The sequence below is a fragment of the Neltuma alba genome, unplaced genomic scaffold (genome assembly GCF_004799145.2).
Source record: "Neltuma alba isolate B1F8T4 unplaced genomic scaffold, ASM479914v2 tig00012749_pilon, whole genome shotgun sequence".
Taxonomy (NCBI): Eukaryota; Viridiplantae; Streptophyta; class Magnoliopsida; order Fabales; family Fabaceae; genus Neltuma; species Neltuma alba.
The window spans coordinates 243694-265604 of NW_021637164.1; the positions used below are offsets into that span (position 1 = coordinate 243694).

Genomic DNA, 21911 nt, shown 5'->3' on the forward strand with positions numbered 1-21911 from the left:
CAAATCCTGAGCAATTTGATCAAATTGAAGAGCAGTTTGATCTTTCGCATTTTTCTGCCTGTAATGGAAAATCAGCTCTCACCAAAATTGGTGGGAACTCATCTTCCTTTTTATAACGAAAAATTTGGCACTGCCGAAAATGAATTGTAGGAAAATGTTGCAACCAAACGAGCACAATCTATGAAAAATAAATATTTTTCTTTTTCATTGCAAGATGTTCAGTGTACCGAAAGGGCTCTAAAGTATTATTGATGGAGGGGTATTTGAATTGTTTTTTGAAAGTGATTTTATGATATATAAGATAAGTAAGTGAAAAGAATTTTATTTCAACTTAGATAAAAGTGTTTTTGAAACCTGAATGCAATCCTTGCAATTACTAGAAAAATTACTTTGGGACAAAATAGGTAAATATGAAAAACAAAATGAATTGATATATTATATTCAAGATCAAATTAAATATATAAGTAATTTTTATATTAAAAATCAGTGTTTGCAGCGTAATGGAAGCAACCCATAATTTCACATTGATAAAAGTTGCTACATCTAATCTTCCCGCACAACTGTAAGGTAAAAAAGAACGTAAATAATTTTGTTCCTGTTAGATTAGACTTGAGTCTTCGAAGAATTTTAGTCATTGAATTGTGAGATACGTATTTGCAGACTATAACTACAAATAAGATTTTATAATTAAGACTGGAGGTAGTATAATAAAATGTTAAATATGATCATACACTTTCAAGTATTTTTTTTTTTAGATATGCGATGTATCTGCAATGTAAAATGCTTTGTAATTCACTCATCATCCTCAAATATTTTTTCCCGTTCAACATTTTAGAAGATATTGAAAAATACTCCAGGGTACCTGATACACATTCAGTTAACATATTCTTTTAGGACTTAACAATGATATTAAAATTGCTACTAGAAAAATATATTAAAAGAAAAATTATTCCTAAAAAATTTAATAATTCAAAGGAAAAATCACAAAACAAAAATACTTTAAGGTGTTAGATGCACCAAAAAAAATTAGGGCGTAAGATAAAATATAAGATATTTTAGAATGATGAATGCACGTGAAAAAATATTTTAAAATGCTGAATCAACCTTACTCAATAATTATTAACACTTCTCTTCTATTTTATCTATATGATAGTGGACTAATCCAATTTACAGGATATGCTTAAAATATATCCCAAATTTTAATAAATTTTTTATATTTTAATCTTAATTATTTATACGTTATCTCACTATATTAATTATTGATTATTTTTATATACGCCTTTTACGTGATTTAATAAAAAAATTTAAAATTAGTTAAAAGTAATAAATATGTTAAAAAATTGAATTTTTCTCCAAGCATACCCTTATTTAATAAGGAAAAAAAGATAGAGAAATACTAATATTGAGATAAATGATAAAAGAAAATGTAATATGAGACAAAAGATGAGAGAAGAGAATAAATAATTAATTAGAGGTAAAATTGATAAAAATATATTTAATGTTTAAACAATCTTAAACAGGATCTTATTTTAAAAAAATCAAACCAATTCAAAATTTCAGATATTATAAAAAGAATCCTGAGGGAGTTTATAAATAATTAACTAGAGGTAAAATTGATAAAAATATATTTAATATTTAAACAATCCTAAACAGGATCTTATAAAAAAAATATCAAACCAATTCAAAATTTCAGATATTATAGAAAGAATCCTGAGGGAGTACCTCTTGTTGTTTCTTTGACTGCGTTTTCACAAAAAATCCTACTTCAAATATTATACTTTTTTATTGTAATCCAGAAAGTTAAAGTATTTTTAACTATAGGATACTCGGATTAATTTTTTGAAAATAATTTTATGATATACAAAATAAATATATACAAGAAAATTTTTGTCTCAACTTACGTAAACATTAGAAAGTTAATCCAAAGACCTCTAAGGAATTATTTGAGATCATGTTTAAAAGCACTTATAAACATATTTTATATAAGTTGAGACAAAATTTATACTTCATATTTGGTAAATCATGATTAACAAGCTGCTTATAAGTCCTTCCAAACAGGCTTTAAAAGACCTAGAAATGATATATTTCTATTATTTTGTCAAAATTTCTGCTTACCTTTTTTTTTCGGTTTTTCCTTTGTGTAATTTGGACAAATTTTTTTTTTTAATTACGTTGAACCAGAAACAACAATGAAGCATTTCTTATTTGGACACCGAGTTCACATCATTGACAAGAAGGGGAAAAAAAAAGGTTTGTATTTGAAGGATTTTAAAGATTTTAGACAAAAAGACTTTGATAAAAATAAATAACCAACACAATGAACATAAATTCACTTTAATGGAGTCTTTTAATTGCTTTAGAAATTTTTTTTATAAAAAAAAAGGCATTTTTGACTCTCAGACAAAAAGTGTTTGATGACCAAACATTATTTTTTGAAATTTTATGCTTACAAGAGATATCCCCCTACACAATGTGAATACTCAATATGTCAACATAAGCGAACTCGCCAAATTAACTTTTTCAAGCTAATATTTGGCTTTGGCAGTTGTTTGGTTAATTTTTTCAAATGATTTTAAGTCATATGAGATAAATATATAACAGGAATTTTGTCTAATGAAATATATAAATTTTTTAAAGTTAATTGTGCTGTTTTCCAAATAGGCACAGAGATGTTCTGGCTAAGGTATCAATATAATCACTAATCTTTTTATTTTTACTACTATAAAATATATTATTTTGTCTATTCTTGAAGTTTTCTGTCTGTTTAGGAGGAGACGTTGATAAAGAGACAGAAATTGTAGTTATATATTTCTCTGTTTTCAAATGAATAAATGTGGAGGCTCATATTTGTCTGTTCTATTTTAGAGCATATTTATCTGTTCTATTTTAGAGCAGACGAATATAAGTATATATTTTCTTAAAAAATAGCGAACATTTGCATTGCTAGTTTTTATTTAACCTGTAATTCCACGGATAAAATAAAACCAAAGCAAACTACAAAAGTGACAACAATTTGAAGCACATTTCTCTCAATACTAAGTACCTATAATATAATAAAGATAAAATTATTAAAAAAACCAACATTTTTTCAAACATATTTATATCCAATCACATTTCAAAGAAGTTATATGTGTTCAAACAACATCACATAGCTTTCTAAAATTGAAACTGAATATTAAAAATTGAGGATACTTAATTAACTACCCTATTAAGAAAACCAAATCAAAATTGAACACCATTTTGATTTTCTTTTTTATTTTATAACCAAATCAAATTTTTTAAATGCATAAAATTTACAAAAAAAATAATAATTTATAAGTCCTTATAATTTTATTCAATTTTTAATTTGGTCCCTAAAATTGTTTTTCTTTCAATCAATTGTTTCAAATTACTCTTCCGGTCTTTAATATAAGACCTATTTAACTAATTTTCTTAGATTAAAGAAATTAGGTAAGTTAGTTAATTATAAGAAATATGATATGTTTTTCCTAAAATACCATAATCATCTTCCTTAACATCCTCTTTTTTTTTCCTCTTATTTGATTATGGTTAAAGAAGATCTGTGGGAGTAATTTAGAAAAAATTGATAAATATGGTAAATAAATCTTATATTTAGGATCAAAATTAATTTAACAATTAAATTCTATATTAAGAACCGAGAAGTATTTTAGTTACATGCCTCACTCCTTCTCCTTCAACTTGAGAAAAAATTTGCCAAGGACGAACAGGTTCCTGAGGGAAAAGGTGGATGATAAAACAAAAGAAAATGTGAGTTGAAAATTATAGAGTTACAAATTAATTTTCTCTCAAATTTATTGTATGTAAGGTTTTGACATAAATGAAAGGGAAAAAAATGATGAATGCAAATAAGAAATGTTATAAATCACATGCGAGCATTTAATATTTCAATTATTTTAAAAATCGCAACATGATCCTTTTTTTTTTTTATGAGATCATTATTATTTTATTTTTATTCTTGCACTTTCAGGATTTCAACTACTTCTCTGTATTAACAAAAGTTACTGTATAAAATATTTCCTTGTAAATGAAAGGGAAAAAAAGGAACGCAGACAAGCCTGTAAATCACATAGATAACTTCACTCTTATGTCAGTAATTTACTAATTTTATTACTGATTCTCAATTATTATTAATTATTCTCTCTGGTTTTAAATATAGAAGATATATAATTAATTTGCATAAATAAAAAATTAGTTACATTAGTTTTTTTTTTTAAAAAAAATGGATATAGCAAAATACTACTTTCAATTGTTTCTTTACCATGGATACAAAAATTATAAATTTAGAAAAAAATCTATGGCTTAGAGTAACTTTTCAGAACAAGTTTTGAAACAAAATTAAGAAAATGTGTTTAAATCATTATTCCGAAAAAAACTATCTAAAACTGTGCAATGAAATTTAGGGAACTTATATAAAATTTAGGAAAAATTACAATAAGGTTCATTCCAAAAGAATTAAATACAAAAAGATTTCTTAAAATCATCAAATTATCAAATTTTTAATTTAAATAATTAATCTAAAATCATGCTTTTTGTTTTAAGCCCAGTGCGTCTTCCATGCGCTCGTTGCTCTTGATGTTTAGATTGGGAAAATAACGTATGTGGGCCATTCTGAAGAGTAGGAAATGACCACGACAACATTAAAGCTGGGACAGACTTTTTGAGATATCTCACGCGCAAACGAAGCAACTTTGAAATTTCGCTGTTGAAATCTTCTCTATGTACTTTTTAAACAAAAATAAAATCAGAAAAGAAGTTCATAATGAAGTACTTTCTGGCTTCGTTGAAATCTTCTCTATGTACTTAATCTTTTCTTTAATTTTGTAGATTAAGAACTAACAAAACATTAAAAATATGTCACAATTTTTCTATTTTCCACAATAAATCTTCATTTTGTTTAAAGATTTATTATCTCGGTTGGGGCTTTGATTGGAAAACATATCGTAAAAGGAATAGGCAAAGAAGCATGTAATTGGGCAATCATTTTTGTGGGAAGAGGAATGTCTCTACTAATCCTTCTCTCCACCTTTTCTCTACTTAATTTTTTCATCATTAGATCAAATTTTAATAGTTAAGATTTATTTTATAAAGATATTATTAAAATATTAAATAATAAAAAATATATAAACAAATTTGTACCATTAAGTGTTAAAATTTGATATAAGTAGTTTAATATGATAAATTTTTATTATATTAATATTATAATATTTTTACTTAATTTTAAATCTCAATCATTGGAAGTTAATCCAATGATTAAAAAATTAAGAGAAAACAGAAATTAATAGAGACATTATTCTCTCCATTTTGGTGGGGCATGTGATTTATGACATGACCAAAAGACAATAAAGGCTTGAGATTCTGTCAACATTTCTACATACTTTAAATAAAAAAAATCTCAAAACTGTTGACTTGGAGTCAAAAAGGGCTACTGACACAAGTTTTCATTATTTCGCGGAAATTTCCACCGGGAGCTGAGTTGGCCCTTGCCTCTTAAATGCAAACGATGGCTCAATGCTCACATACTCATTTTTCTGTTCTGCCGATCGAATTCCCAAGACAAGTGAACTAACCAAATTAATCGACTTCAAACCTTTCCAAGGTAAGATTTTATTTTAGAGTTTAGACGCACTCACCAAGGGATTAATCAGTATGATTTTTCTTCCTTAGGCGCTATTCTGTTTGTTCTTTATTAGAAATAATAAACAACTCACGAAACTTTGCTTTTTATCCTTCCAGCAATGGCATCTTCTGCTTCTTCTTCCCAAGTTCCTTGTGGCAAACATGATGTTTTTATCAGCTTTAGAGGACCAGACATCAGATCTGATTTTCTCAGCCATTTGAAAAGGGCATTGCGTCAAAAGAACGTAGATGTCTATGTTGATGATAGGCTCGAGAGAGGAGAAGAAATATGGTCAGTACTTGTGAATGCAATAGAAGGATCCATGATTGCTTTGGTTATATTCTCCGACAATTATGCTTCTTCAGAGTGGTGCTTGGAAGAGCTAGTGAAAATCGTGGAATGTAAAAAAGCTAATCAACAGATTGTGATACCAATATTTTACCGTGTGGATCCATCACATGTCAGGCATCAAACACACACTTATGCAGAAGCATTTACTCATCATGAGCAAAGGTTCCCGGACAACATGGACAATTTGGAAAATTGGAGATCTGTTTTGAAAGAAACTGCTCACTTATCCGGTTATCATTCATCAAATTTTCAGTAAGTTTTTTGTCATTTAATACATCATCTTATAGAGTCTTAATTTTTTAAGCTTTTTCTTAGTTTGCCCCCAAAAAATAACTTGAAATACAATGAAGTTATGTCTAATTATGTCTGTGGACTTATTTTTATAATGAGTACCTATAATAATTTTATTTGTTTTTTACATGCTAGAGATGAATCTGAACTCATCAATGCAATAGTTGAAGATGTCTTTAAAAAATTAGAAGTTAACACTCAAATTGTGCCAAGATCTCAGCTCATTGGATTTCATCAAAATTTCACTAATGTTGAATCATTAATGAAAATTGAGTCACCAGAAGTTCGAGTTCTCGGAATTTGGGGCCCAGGAGGGATAGGCAAAACAACCCTTGCTTCTGCTATATTTGACAACTTCTTGTCTAAATTTGAAAGTCACTGTTTCTTAGAAAATGTGAGAGAAGAATCAACAAAGATTGGGTTAAGCTCTTTGCGTCAAAAACTTCTTTCCAAGCTATTAGATCAAAAAGATTACATAAATATGAATCACACAATGAGAAGGTTGAAACAAAAAAAAGTGCTAATTGTAATTGATGATGTAGACAATCCAAAGCAACTAAAAGATTTGGCTGGACAACAACTTCACTTGGGACAGGGAAGCAGAGTCATTGTAACAAGTAGAGACAAGCATGTTCTTAGAAGTGGAGGGATTCATGAAAAATATATACATGAAGTCAGAGAATTGAGTAGAAAAGAATCACTTGAACTTTTCAGTATGCATGCCTTCAATCAAAATCATCCTATTCAAGGATATGAAGAGCTATCAAATTTGACAGCTGCCTTGGTTGGAGGCATTCCTTTAGCTTTAGAAGTTCTGGGTTCCCATTTTCATTCTAGGGATGAAGCATATTGGAAAAGTGAGCTTAGCAAACTCCAAAAGTATCCCCATCAGGATATTCAAAATATATTGAAGGTGAGTTATGATGGGTTAGATAATATGGACAAGCAAATATTATTAGACATTGCATTCTTTTTCGTGGGAGAACAAAAAGGTGAAGTTATTCCTCAACTAGAGGCTTGTGGTTTCAGAGCAGTTAGTGGAATACAAAATCTTATAGATAAAGCTCTCGTGAAGTTAGGTGAGGTTGACCATATTATAATGCATGATTTGATACGAGGAATGGCTGAGCAAATAGTTCGTGAGGAATGTATGAAACATCCTGAATTCCGTAGTCGATTAAATGATGCAGATGAAATATGTGATGTGTTAAAAAATAACAAGGTAAGGGAAAGATACTTCCATTTATTGCTTCTATTTTTTATTTTTTTTATATTTTTTCTAAAAGGCTTAATGTTTATTTTATTTTATTTTATTTTTTGTTTAGGAAACCAATGAAATTGAAGGCATTTCACTGGATGTGTCTCGAATCAAATATTTACATCTAGGAGCAAACGCCTTCTCGAAGATGAAAAAATTGAGAATCCTCAAAGTTTTTAACACGCAATGGTCTACAACCACGACATGTATAGAGCTTCCTTTTGGTCTTGACTCTTTTCCTAATAAATTAAGGATTTTTCATTGGGATTGTTATCCATTGGAGTCTTTGCCATTGGACTTTTGTCCTGAAAACCTTGTTGAACTACGAATAAATCGAAGTAATGTTACAAAGCTTTGGGATGGAGTGCAGGTACTTATATATATACTAATCTAAATTTTATATAGGTTCAGTCAAATTTAATCTATTAGGGCCTTTGGGGTAATTTTTTTTTCGTTTTCATTGTAAATACAGGATCTTGTGAATCTAAGGACGATAAATTTGTGTCTATGCCACAAATTGATGGAATTGCCTGATTTTTCTATGGCACATAAGCTTGAAAACGTAGATCTCTGTGATTGTTCAAGTTTGAGGAGTGTTCATCCATCCATTTTATCTCTCCACACTCTTGTTAAATTGGATGTAGATCATTGCCATGAATTAGAGAGTCTTGAAAGTGAGACTCATTTAGAATCCCTCTCCGATCTCCAAGCTAGCGGATGTGGCCTCAAGAAATTTTGTTTGTCATCAAATAAATTGGAAACCATATATCTTCGAGAAACTAGACTTGAAATATTGGATTTGCCAATCGGACGTTTCACAAAGCTTAGAAGTCTTTTAATTCTTCACGGTGAAAGATTGAGGAGTCTTCCAATAAAGGAGCTGTGTTGCTTGACAAATCTTACGGAGTTTCAGGTTCTTGAATTCAAGCAGGAAATTCACACAGAGGAGCTGCGCTCCCTTTTTTATGCTTGGCGTAATTTAGAAATACTATGTTTGGACGGATGGAGTTACTTGTCGGAAATCCCTGGCAATATCAAGTGCTTAACAAGGTTACAAAATTTATCATTGCAACGTAGTGGTGTAGAGACATTGCCACCTTGCGTCAGCCATCTTTCAAGCTTGACAGGCATTTACCTATTTGGCTGCAAAAGGCTTAAGTCGATACTTGGACTTCCTCCCATGCTTAAAGCATTAGATGCCAATGATTGCACTTTATTGGAGACTGTATCCTCTGACTCTCTAGTTTTCAGTCCGTGTTGGTTTCAATTCAAAAACTGTGTAAAGTTGGATGAGTGTTCGCTTGGCTTTATTGAGGAATCAACTCATTTCTCACTGACTTCAGCTTGTGGGACTGCATTTAATTACCTTGATTTAGCTCGTTACCCAGGAAACAGAGTTCCAAAGTGGATGAAATATAAACAAATGACAGAGGCTTCCAATACTATCCAATTCATGACAGAGGCTTCCAATACTATCCAATTCACTTGCAATCTTGAACGAGCAATTGGCATATTGTTTTGTTGTGTTGCTCCTCATCGTCATCTCAGATCACTGGGACAGCGCCCTCTCGTCACCTGTTATATCACTTGTGATGATATTGTGACCAAGTCCTCACCTTATAATAATCAACGTCTTTATGAATTGGATTCAGACCATGTATTTATATGGCCCAGGAAGGGGTTCCCATTTGGTACTAGAACAGGTGATGATGTTAAGATTTCATGTGAATTCTTTCTGGAATGGCGGGATCATGGAAAGATGTATTGCAACCACAAAGTCCCTCTTGAAGCATGTGGAGTACACGTAATATATGACTCGGAGTCAGAGCCTGGGTCGGGTCAAAAAAGAAAGAGGGTTGCTGATATAGGTGTTGAAGATGGAGTCCCTCCCACAAAGCGGCTCAACAATTCTTGGATCTCTCAACCTGCTCCCCTGGGACTGGCATTGCAGTTGGGGTTGGCTACTACTAAATCCAACAAATCTCATGATAACTTCATCTGTCACCCACTGCAACTCAAATTTATGCGCAAGAAGAAACAAGAGGACCCTTTGCAGCTCAAGTTAAATATAAATTCTGACAGGTATAGTTTAATGCTGGTGAACATTTATTAGTAGGATTTAAGGACATTTGCTGAAGGAAAATTCTCAATCAACATATACACCTATCATCTACATAAAGATCCTGATTTTCTCTTCTCTAGATCAAAACTGGTTAAATTAGATGAATATCCCTCATAAAATAAAGATTAAGAATGACATAAAATATAGAGTTAAGGTGTAATTTTAATAAAAAAATTTACATTAAGAGGTATTGGGCACCATAAAATTTATTTTTGTGCAAAAATATATATGAAGTTGTTAAAATGGGACATTTGACATTATGCCATTAACGTCCATTAGTTTACCATTAGAGGGCTTCATGAAGTCAGTTTTAAGTTATATTTTTAACAACGAAATTTATATCAAGGGGCACTAAGCAACATGAAATTTATTTGGGCTTAAAAATATACATAAACTTTCTGAAAAGGGAGAAAATAACAAAATTTTTCAACTCTCAAAAACATCAGTTAACTTTATTCTTTTAGATCCTATGAAATATCACATTTTCTCTTTATTTATTCTTACTTCCTCTTCTCCTTAGTATAATGAACTAATTTGGAAAAAAAAATTGAAGTAAAACAATTACTTAAAAATAGCATATGGTATATGATCTCTCAAAAATATTTATATATATTATTAGATTATATATTAGTTTATAAGCCAAACCAATTAAATTGGAAAAATGATAAATATAACACTTTAAAATAATTTATTTAATTTTTTTTAATCTCCTCAAATTAGTCTATTACGTCCTATATCAATTCCTTGCTTTGATTGAGAGAAAATTGGGGAGACAAGAAAACTAGAAAGAAAAACATGGAGAGAAATAAGTTTTCCCTTGCTTGGATAGGGAAGAAAATATGGGAAGAAGGAAAAGTGAAAGAGAAAATAAGATGGGTCCCATGCCTTATTTTCTCTCCATATATGGAGAGATTTGGAATGGGAAACAAGATTTTCAAGATTATCCCTCCTCTCTCTTCCTCTCTATATTTATCTTCTTTTATTATATTTAAAACAATGTTTTTATTAAATAATTTGGTTTTAAAACATAATAATATGAAAAAATCTATAAATCAAATAACTTGATTTTAAATTATTTGATAATGCTAATGTCAGTATAATTTTTATATTACAATATTTAGTTTAATTTAATTTAATTTTAAATATGATATATTTTGATAAGGATATTTTAGTCATTTAGATATTTACTAATTTTCTCTCTTCTTTATTTTCTCTCATCCATCCAAGCAAGAAGGATGATGACAACTTTCCTTTAGTTTTTTCTTCTCTCTATTTTCTCTCCTCTCATTTTCTTTCTTCTCAACTTTTCTTTCTATCTAACCAGAGCATAAGGACAAGAGGTAGTACTTGGATGCAAGCAATGAACCTCATATCTTAGAAGGGAAAGACATCGTTTTGTGTAAATACCTATAAAAGGCTTGGAGGCTGAGAAAATGACATAACAGAGAGAGTGTGTGCTAACTATGATGAGAGAAAGATGGATCAACTTGGAAATAAAAATTGATGAAGAGAAAATATGACATTTGATAAGACCAAAAAGAATTAAAATTAATAGACGTTTATCGGAGTTGAATAATTTTGTTGTTTTTCTCATTTTAGAAAGTTTATATATATTTTTACACCTAAGTAAACTTTATGGTGCCCAATATCCCTTGATATTAACTTTGTTGTTAAAAATGAAATTTAAAATTGACTTTATGAGCCCGTCTAATGGTAAACTAACGGATGTTAATGGTTTAGTGTTCGTGTTAAATGTCCTCTTTTGACAACTTCATGTGTATCAATTCTACATCCAAGTAAACTTTATGGTATCCAGTGTTCTTTAGGATAAACTTTGTTATTAAAATTGCATTTTAATCCTAAAATATCACAGTTTCGATAAGAAACATTACTAGATCCAGATATCAAAAATGAGTTTTGCGAGAGTAATGTTTAAATTATGTTGATTCATGATCATCATGCTACCCTATTATGAAGCATCTCCTTGTAGACAACTTTGGAACTTTTATTTGTCAGATTTCCAACCTAATCTAAGATTAATATATTTAAGCCTTTTTCCCGGCGATGTGTTCGCTTTCCATTCTTGTGATGCCAGCTCTCAAACCCGTGTAATTTTCATTTTTTTAATAAATTGTATTATTTATATTGTGGCTTGCCATTCATTTTATTTTCATTTTGATGCTTTTTAAAGATGAATTAATTCAAAACATGCCATATAGAGCAAAAATATTTGTTATTTTAATAATATTTAGAGTGTTTTTAACTATGGATCTGAGCTTAAAAAAAAGTTTAGGAATTATTGTCAGTAATATATTGTTTTGCCCTTTGACACACTCAATATTTGCGTCATTACCCCAACAAATGTGGCTAAGTTATAATTAAAAGATTGAAAATGTTCTGTTTTTGAAGTTCCTTCGCATGATAAATGTTCACTTTTTATTACTCCTCACTTAAACGGCCAACATAGCCCCTTGTGATGCCTGCTTCCAGACTGTGTAATTTTCAATTTTTTCAATAAATTACATTATTTATATCTTGTTTTGCTATTCATTTTAATTTTATATTGATGTACGAAAATAATAATTAATTTATTCAATATTACGTATTTTACTAATATTTAGAGTTTTTTCCAATCATAGATTTATGCTTAAAATGTTTAGGAATTATTGTCGCTAAGCAAAACAATGTTTCAAACCTTGACAGACTTAATGCTTGGGGGGGGGGGCGGAGCTTGGGAGGCTCTCTGCATTAATGAAGAAGTTAGAGAAGGAACTCAAGAACAGTAATAAATATGATGCATAGGCTCTTCATAGTTTTGTTTTTGTTGAGTTTTTTGTTTGTGGTGCAAGAAGATTATTGGATTTGAAGCTTTGGATTTTGGGTCTGATTGGGGGTGCTCGTCTTAGTATGGCACAGGATTGAGAATTCATGAATGAACTGCTGAAATTTATCATTTTGGTTATTTGTCATATTTTTGATATTCTGTTTTGTAAATTGTTTATTTTGTGATGCATGGTAGCTCCGAACTTTGAAGGAAGGACTGGGAAAATTGGTGATTTTAAGCTTGTGATTCACATACTTTCTTTCAATATGTGTTATTGAATTCAGGTAAAAAATATGTGCTATTGAATACGGCTTACTGTTTTGAGTTTTGACGATATAAAATTTATTTCTTTGCAATTTCAGTCATATCCAAACAGTTGTTTTTGCCATAAAAACAATCATAATATGCAATTGCAGCTTGAGTCATCTGCGAAACATATCTTGGGTCTGTTCATATTTTGGCTTCTCCTCAATCATTTATTTCTTTCATTTTTCTTTGTAAGAAATCATACGAATTTAATCCTGATTAACGAACGGTCCTTTTTCCTGATGCCCCAGCAGATACATTATAAGCTTTTAGAGGAGAATTCGAAAGTTGTTCAAGACTTCAATGAAGAGCCTATTAGACTACTTTTGTTCTTAGTCAGTACTTGTCAAACAAACATAGATGCTGATGCCTTAGCTTTTAGTCGTTAGTTTAAAAATTTTGATCTCAAGGTGGAGATTTTTACTGGTTCTTTTTTGTTGGAGTGAATTTCAATTCTAGGCGGTTGATTGTTTGGATTCAACCTTTCTTTATGTTATGCAACGAGTCTTTATATTTGAGTGGAGAAATTGAAATAAAGCTGCTGAAAAAGTGATTATTAAATAGTGTGTATTTTTTTTTTGAAATCGAGTGTTACTAATGGGCCACAATTTATTGCTACAGCAAGGCTAAATTGTCAAACACACATATGCATATCCACTTAATTTTTTTGTTTAAACATATCGACTTAATTGAATCACACTTCGTACCATGATTATCATTTACTTGCCGGTGTAAATGAATTGCATGCTTGCGTGACATGAGCCGAGGTTTTGTCTTCTGCTAAACTGTATTGCTTTTTTCCATAATGTGTGAGAATACCTTTGTGCTTATTCTTTCCAATGCGTGTGAAGTTGCACACTGTTGTATGTGAGTTCAATAGATGTACAAGTCATCTTTTCCTTTAAATGATTCTTTTTGCATATTATCAATTGAATCAGAATTCTATTGAGCTAAGACTGATGGCCTCATTTAACAGTAGAATTGTGCCTTTTGTTTTGCAGCTTTGACAAGCACAAAAGATGAGTACAGTGGATGCAACCAGAGCAGAACTTGGTCTTCTGGTTTTATACTTGAACAAGGCTGAAGCCAGGGACAAAATCTGCAGGGCAATACAGCATGGTTCAAAATTTCCTAGTGATGGGCAACCTGGTACTGCCCAGAATGTCGACAGATCAGCCACTTTGGCTCGCAAAGTTTTTCGTCTATTCAGGGTTAGATTATCCATTTTAATCTTGAACAATTATGCTATTCATATATTCACTGTTTTTGTTTTCCTTTGGATAATTTACTCCTTGTAATTTATATAAATGGATTAAGGCTGCGTTTGGATGCACCTCCAAACCATGGTTTGGAAGCCCAAACCATGGTTTGGATAAAATGCTATCCAAACACCCTGTCCAGAAGCCCAAACCGTGGTCCAGCTGAAACCATGGTTCTACGAAAATAAAAAAAAAGTCACTTCTGGGAACCATTCGGGAAGGGGGCAACGGTCATACCAATAATACCCACACACAGTCATCCTTCTCTCGCTGGCCGACTCCGATTTCTCTGATAATTGGGAACCATTCGCGAATCTCACCCAGCTCGACTCTTCGGCCGGCTCATCCATCGGGTCGCCTGTTCACCGGCTCGCGTCTTCGCCTTCTCGTCACCATCAGCTCGCTTCTTCGCCGTCGGTGCTCTGAGTTTCTTCACCGGTGAGATCATCTTGGGCTGGTGAAAACAGGGGCTGGTTGTGTGTTTCTCGGCGCGCCAAAACCAGATCAAGCGTTGGGTTGTCCGATCCGTCCATCCTCCATTTCGAAAGCTTCGTTCTTCAGCTCGCCCGGTCAGGTCGCTGGTTAGCTCGAATCTGGTTAGCTCAGGTTAGCTCTCTCCGGCTTTTGTTCAGTCATGCATTTTTCCCATTCGCAACCGGCATGTTGTTCAAATTTTGTTTGCCGTGTGTTCTGGTTCGGTCCCTCTGAATTTTGTTCATTGTTTGGTTCTGGTCGGTCCCTCTGATTTTGCACCGCCGTGTGGTTCTGGTTCGGTCCCTCTGATTTGTTCACCGTGTGGTTGTGGTTCGGTCCCTCCTCTGATTTTTGCACCGATGTGAACTTGTGGTTCGGTCCCTCTGATTTGTTCACCGTGTGGTTGTGGTTCGGTCCCTCCTCTGATTTTTGCACCGCCGTGTGGAACCAGAGGTTCGGTCCGTCTTGTTCGCCGTGTAGCTCTCCTGTGTTGAATTTGTTTAGAACCGTGGCTAGTATATTTACACCGTGGTATGTTGATTTTTGGAATGATTTTAGTGTTCAATTTGTTCAACCAGGTTTTTCCAAAACTGACCGGCATGTTATTCGAAGGCATGAGATAATTATTGCTTGCTTTGGTTTCATAGTAGTTTGATTTTATGAAACGAAGGGGGAACATATCAGATGCTGGTAATTGATATTTGATAAACATTTTCCTGGAAAATTTCCCTGCGGATCGAAGCTGGACTCATCAATGTCTGGTTCTAGAGGCAGGGATGTATGTGGTGATATTTTTTTATAGACGAGAAAGGCTGTCAATTGAATTCTACTGGATATATATGCAAGTTATTTTTCCTCTTGTTGCCTGGCGTGGGAGCTTTTTTTTTCTGTCCAGATTTTCCTCCCGGAGAAGAAGCCTGTGAAGTCAAACAATGTATTGGGAATTTTTTTTCCCCTTAGATAGTACTTTAATTAAATTAATTATCATGTAAATGTGTTGATCTGATTTGGAACGAGATAGGAAATGTGTTGTCCTGTACTGTTGTATTAAGGATTTTGATAGACTTATGGCCAACTTTTGAGAGTGAGGAAAAATGGAATCATAACTCAAATCCATGTATATATTGAAGGAAGTGATTTGTATTTTGGTCAGAAGTTTATGCTGCTAGTTTTTTTTGTACTTTCGGTTGACAAATCTGATAAGAATATAATTTTAAACAAATATTATGAAAAGCTGCTACAATATGTTAATTTTTTAAAAACAATTATGTGCTTTATAATATTAGTACGTTCATCATGAACATTTGTATTAATTATGTACATGAACGAATTTTTTTAAATACATTGGTAATACATAGTTATTTCAAAGGTTAAGTACAATATGATTTATGGTACATGAATGTTCAAATATGGTTTTTCTTATTATTTTCTCATCCAATCGTCTTTCAACAAAAGTTAAGAAAAATAAAAAGTATATATAATAATTTAGTTAGTTTTGATGTTTTAAAAGTTAGTATTTTGAAGCAAAAACAGATAATGAAATTTGAAATAGGAGGGAGGTGTATATTTTCCAGCCATGTAAAATTAGAAATTTCTTGTGTTTGTTAATTTTTATCGCGCTTGGTTTGGTAGGATGAAGGAATTGAGATTTGAAGATGTGGTCAACTTTTTCACTTATTACAGTAGATAATATGATTTTTGTTACTTCATATAATTTTGGGTTGATTAACTTGTGATGACTGAAGAGGTGTAATTGTGCTATAGCATAATGGGTAAGGATACGGTGAAAGCTTCCTGGGATGTAAGAACCACAAAAGTGTTTATTGATCTGTGCATTGAACTTGTGCAACAAGGAGAAAGAAGAGGTACAAGCTTAACAAAGAAAGCTTGGGATATTCTTCGTGATAAGTTTACTGCCAAAACTGGGAGAGTGTACGAAAAACAGCAATTTAAGAACAAATATGATTCCCTGTGAAAAGAGTGGCAGACATGTGATAGGCTGCTTCGCGAGACAGGATTGGGATGGGATACTGAAAGGAATACTGTCAGTGCAACTGATGATTGGTGGGAGAGGAAAATAAGGGTAATTATTGAACCTTTTGATCTTACATTTTCTCTGCCTGTTAATGTTTTGTGCATATTTACTGTTTTTTTGAATATTTTATGATATTATTGATATATAATGTGCAGGAAGTTCCAAACTACGAAAAATTTAGAGAAAGAGGACTTCAATTTAAGGATCAATTAACTCAACTGTTTGGGAGTGTGGCTGCAACTGGACCACAAGCATGGGCACCTTCTTCCATGACACTTCCAAGTGAAGGAACACCGAATGAAGATTTGGAAGAAGGGTCCGGAGATAGTGATGAAATTTTAGGTGCACCAACTGGTATAAGTGGGGAATTTAACACAGTGAACTTCAATGATAATAGTGGAGGTAGTGGAGGCAACACTGAATTGAGGCAGGATACCAGTGGTGGGTGTACAAGCAGAGGTAGGAGTCGACCTAGTAGCTCACTGGGGGTCAGAAGGAAGAGTGAAGTCAAGAAGAAATGCACATCTCCCTCTATGAAAATAGCGGATGCAATTAGCAAGATTGCTGAAACAAATATTTCTGAGGCCGAGCGTGGAAATGAGGTCATTTCACGAGCAGAAGCTAGAAGGTTGGAAGAAGAAGCGCGTGCTTATGACATTTCAATTAGGGGAGTCCTGTCTCACCTGAAAACAGTTCCTGAAGTTGTCAGTGATCCTGATTTCTTTAGACGGTGCACACAACTCCTTATGGAACGGCCGGATGCACGAGAAATGTATGCAGCTCTGAAGGATCAGAAGGAACAACTTCTACCCATTTTAGAGCATTTTACTAGGGATTTATGACTTGTTTATTATATTAGACAGTTCCATATGTGTATGTTTTATGTGACCAGTGGATTGTTATATAAATCAGACAACTCTGTAACTTTTATAAATGTTTCGTAATTTCTACGTAGGAATTCTAAACTTTATGTGTATGTGCACAGGATAAAACGAATATGGATGATGAAATTAAACATGTGGAAGAGCATGCTAAGGGACGGAAAAAAAGGGTTAACAAAGTTGCAGCATTGGTTGGTGCATACGCTATTTTGAACTTGTGTAAGGAGCCTCGGCATACAAGTGCTTATACAGGCTGCATATGGGTAAGGGATGTTTTAGATGGCAACTCCAGTCGTTGTTATAACATGTTTAGGATGGAACGGGATGTGTTCTTAAGTCTGGTGGAACAATTGCAACAACATGGTCTAAAAGAAACTAAAAATATAGGGATACATGAATCAGTTGCAATGTTTTTACATACCGTTGGGCATGCACTTAGTAGCAGAATGCAGCAAGAAAGATTTCAACATTCAGGGGAGACAATTAGCAGACATTTTCATAATGTCCTAATGGCATGCTGTAGACTTGCCATGTCTAATATCAAACCAAAAGATCCAACATTCCGGCATGTTCATACAAAAATTCGGTTTGGTAAATACTGGCCTTTTTTTAAACATGCTATTGGAGCAATTGATGGCACACATGTTTCCTGCGTTGTCAGTGCAACAGATCAAACTAAATTTATCTCTAGGAAAGGAACAGTGTCACAAAATGTCATGGCGGTTTGTGATTGGGACATGTGTTTTACTTTTGTCTTGGCCGGATGGGAAGGTAGCGCACATGATGCTCGGATATTTGATCATGCCCTCACAACTCCTTCAATGAACTTTCCCCATCCACCTAAAGGTATTTTTTTATTTCCTATATTTTTTTTATATTTAGCTTAACAATAGAAACATAATTTACAATAATTTCATTTTTTATATAGAAAAATATTATTTGGTGGATGCTGGATACCCAACACCGAATGGATATCTCGGCCCATACAGACGGGAGCGTTACCATTTGCCTGATTTTCGGAGGACATCTGGGTTTGAAAATGACAATGAGATCTTTAATTATTTCCATTCAAGTTTAAGGAGTATAATTGAAAGAACTTTCAGAGTTTGGAAAAAAAAGTTCGCAATCTTACAAAACATGCCATCTTATGATTTTGAAACACAAGTTAAAATCGTTTGTGCAACGATGGCTATACATAATTTTATTAGAACGACATCTATTACTGATCCTGGATTCGTTCAGTTGGAAGAAGAAGGTACTTATGCAGAAGATGATGATGATGGGGTTAGATTTTCACGTATACATTCATCAATTCAATCTTCATCTTACATGGCTCAGATTCGTGACAGCATAAGAGACGAACTTGTTAATTCAATACGAGGATAGTAGTCATGTCTTATTTATTTCCTTTTATCATAGATTGTAATATGTAGTTAAAAACAAAACCTATTACAAATGCTTTGTATCGATGCATCATCTTAATGATTATGACACTTCTTTATTTATATTTCTCTTATTAATATTATGCCTTATATTCTCAAGCTAATTATTACTTACTTGAATAATTAATAAATTATTTTAAGACGTGTTTATTCTATTTTATCAAACAATATCATCCCATTTTATGTTTATAATCTTCATGAAAAATACATGACTTTCTGTTTGCAACAAAATAATTCATCTTCTCTAAAAATATTTTTCACTCTTATATTTTATGAATATATATGTGTGGTGACAATTAATTAATTAATTGTATTAAACATCAGAGGTTATTATACATGTAGTATGTTATTACAAAAAGTAGTTGTGAAAAAATGTTATGGGATTTCACGTTTACAATCTTTAAACAAAATTAATATTTTTCTGTTATAAAAAAAATCATTTTTCTATAAACATATTTAATATTATGTTTTATAAATATATGTAGACATATTAATTATGTATTAATTATATTATCTTATATATTATTAATTATGTTAGTAAAAATTATTTCATTAACAATTTTATTTCTTCAAATCAAAATAAATCATAAAATCTATCCCTTATATAATTATCATATTAACTTATACCCTTTTTGGTCATTTCCACATGTAAAAAGCACTTCTGGTAATAACTATCCAAACACTCTCACTTCTCAGAATCACTTTTTCTCAGAATCTATTCTCCACAGAATCTATTCTCCAGAATCACTTTTCCAAACCACGGTTTGAAGTCATCCAAACACACCCTAAATCTTTTGACGTACCTGCATTCTCTTAATTCCTTTTTCTTTCGGGCCAAGTCTTGACTTATGTAAATGGAGAAATATTTCTACTGATGTGAATGTTATTCTTTGTTTCTGCAGTAACAGAATTGGAAAGTAAATTGTAATGGACAGTTTCAAAATTATTTTGCAAGCTATTTATTTCTTCTTATACTCAGAAGAATTCCTAACATAGAAAAGAAGTTGCAAACTAATTGATATTTTGATATGCAGTTTCTCAACGATCTGCATGCTTTGATAAGTCCAGCTCCATGCGGAACTCCTCTTCCCTTAATTTTGTTGGGAAGGGTACAAGCTTCATCAGAGTTATTCCAACTTTTCATCACCCTCTTATTTTGTTCCTCATTCTTACCTTGATATAGTGTTTAATGCTATTTTCAGCCCAAAAATGCATTGCTGTCAACTTTCTTGTTTCTCGATCAATTTGTGTGGCTTGGCAGATCAGGCATCTACGAGGTAGGAATCAAAGTGTTTCCTTTTTGTTCCTTGAATTATTCATGTGAAACTTTCACCGAGTAATCAAGTTATACATGTAAACCTTTTTGGTTCAACTACAGAACAAAGAACGTACTGAGCTAATCGGCCGAATATCGCTTTTTGGTTGGATGGGTTCCTCAGTGTGTAGCACCTTGGTTGAGGTTTGTGGCTTCCCTTTCTAGTCCCAATACTTTTAATGTGTACATACCAGGAAAGGCTCCTTTCTCTTTCCTCTATTAACATCTTTATGGTGTTTTCTAACTTCTATCAGCTTGGGGAGCTTGGGAGACTCTCTGCATCAATGAAGAAGTTAGAGAAGGAACTCAAGAACAGTAATAAATATGATGTATGGGTCCTTCATCCGCCCCCAAAAAAAAAAAAAATCTTGTTTGGGACGGTATCAGTGCTTTCCTCTGTTCTAAAACTACATTTCATTTAACCCCATTCCCCATGAGTGCAGAATGAGCAATACTGTGCGAAACTGAAAATGTCGAATGAGAGGACTCTTGCGCTTATCAATGCTTCAATTGGCACCCACGAAAGTTACTCCCCGTGTGACCGGTGCCTTTGGATTTGTCACTTCCCTAATATCTTGCTATCAGGTGCCTGCTATTATCCCTATGATTGACCTTCTGCGTCTCTTATATTTTGAGCACCCTGATTTTTTTGAGAGCTGGTTTCTCTGTTTCATTTTCCAACTTCTTTTATATCCACTTCCACTAACAAATAAGGCAAGCTCTTGATAATTTTTCTCTGGAGATGAACGGAATTGTATTAACAATATTTAGGAAGCAAATGGAGTTAGCTAGCCTTTGAGTCCCTACAAGATGCATGTTCCATCAGTTTAGTCTTTAGGAATTAATTCTTTGACTCCAAAAAGATTAGGAATCCATCAATGTCTTGTGCCAAAGGTTTAGTTTACTTTCAATTTTGTTGATGCTGAGGTCATATTTATGGGTTTTCAACGTTGCCAATGGTGATTCACTCAGCAAATTGAACTCAATTTCTAAAGAAATATCTTCCTCCTACGCCATTTGAGGGTCTTTGCAATGCTCGTTTTATTAATTTGCTCAGTTTTGGTTTGTGCGATACAGTTGCTTCCCGCCAAAAACAAGTCCAAGATAGAGTGAAGATGAAGAGACAGACTCAATCTTATGATGCTCTATAGTTGTAAAGTAATTATATAAGTTTGTAAGTTAATGTTTTTGGATCTGTGCGATGAGCATTGAGCTGGCTACTGAGGTGTCATTTCAAGTAGTACCAATAATTGTGCCGATTGAGATTTCAAGTAGTACAAATCAGTCAAGTACAAATATAAATTTATGGCGTTCAGGTAAATTCTTTACTCCGTGCAGCATACTAGTATATTAAGAACCTAGCCCACACCCAAAAAATGACAAGCAATGGGAGTTTAAATTTTGGTTCGTCACGTTGCAACCTAACCCACACCCAAAAAATAACAAGTAATGGGAGTTTAAATTTTGATTCGTCACGTTAGAAGAGACTAATTTTTTGATTAAATCTAATTTTTGTAGGTTCTTCCTTTTCAATTTCTCAAAGGAGTTTTCAACTTTTTTAAAGGGTGTCAAGCTTTTTTTGGGTTTGGAGGGTTTAGAGCCCTTTACGTGAGAAGAATTAATTATGATGAAAAAGAAAAGGAAGGGAATAGAAATGGAGGGAAAAATTTTGCTCGCGCACGTTTGGTATGCTTTGTTAAAAAAATAGTAAAATA

The 21911-nt window shown here is 32.5% G+C and overlaps 2 protein-coding genes and 1 pseudogene across 2 annotated transcripts; all 3 read left to right on the forward strand.

Annotated features, from left to right (window-relative positions):
• The first annotated feature begins 5756 nt into the window (after positions 1-5756).
• Positions 5757-7293, forward strand: LOC114730639 (TMV resistance protein N-like). Its single transcript, XM_028917750.1, has 3 exons — positions 5757-6241; positions 6416-7193; positions 7273-7293. Exons 1-3 carry the CDS (start codon positions 5757-5759, stop codon positions 7291-7293), a joined length of 1284 nt encoding a protein of 427 aa, XP_028773583.1.
• Positions 7294-8058: 765 nt separating this feature from the next.
• Positions 8059-9651, forward strand: LOC114730641 (disease resistance-like protein DSC1). Its single transcript, XM_028917751.1, has one exon. It carries the CDS (start codon positions 8059-8061, stop codon positions 9649-9651), a length of 1593 nt encoding a protein of 530 aa, XP_028773584.1.
• A 4158-nt stretch (positions 9652-13809) lies between these two features.
• Positions 13810-21429, forward strand: LOC114730631 (peroxisomal membrane protein 11D-like; annotated as a pseudogene).
• The last annotated feature ends 482 nt before the right edge of the window (positions 21430-21911 follow it).

Coding starts and splice junctions, on each gene's coding strand:
- LOC114730639 (XM_028917750.1), top strand. CDS start 5,757: ATGGCATCTTCTGCTTCTTCTTCCCAAGTTCCTTGTGGCAAACATGAT. Junction 6,242..6,415: donor TATCATTCATCAAATTTTCA/GTAAGTTTTTTG, acceptor TTTACATGCTAG/AGATGAATCTGAACTCATCA. Junction 7,194..7,272: donor ATATTCAAAATATATTGAAG/GTGAGTTATGAT, acceptor GAGAACAAAAAG/GTGAAGTTATTCCTCAACTA.
- LOC114730641 (XM_028917751.1), top strand. CDS start 8,059: ATGGAATTGCCTGATTTTTCTATGGCACATAAGCTTGAAAACGTAGAT.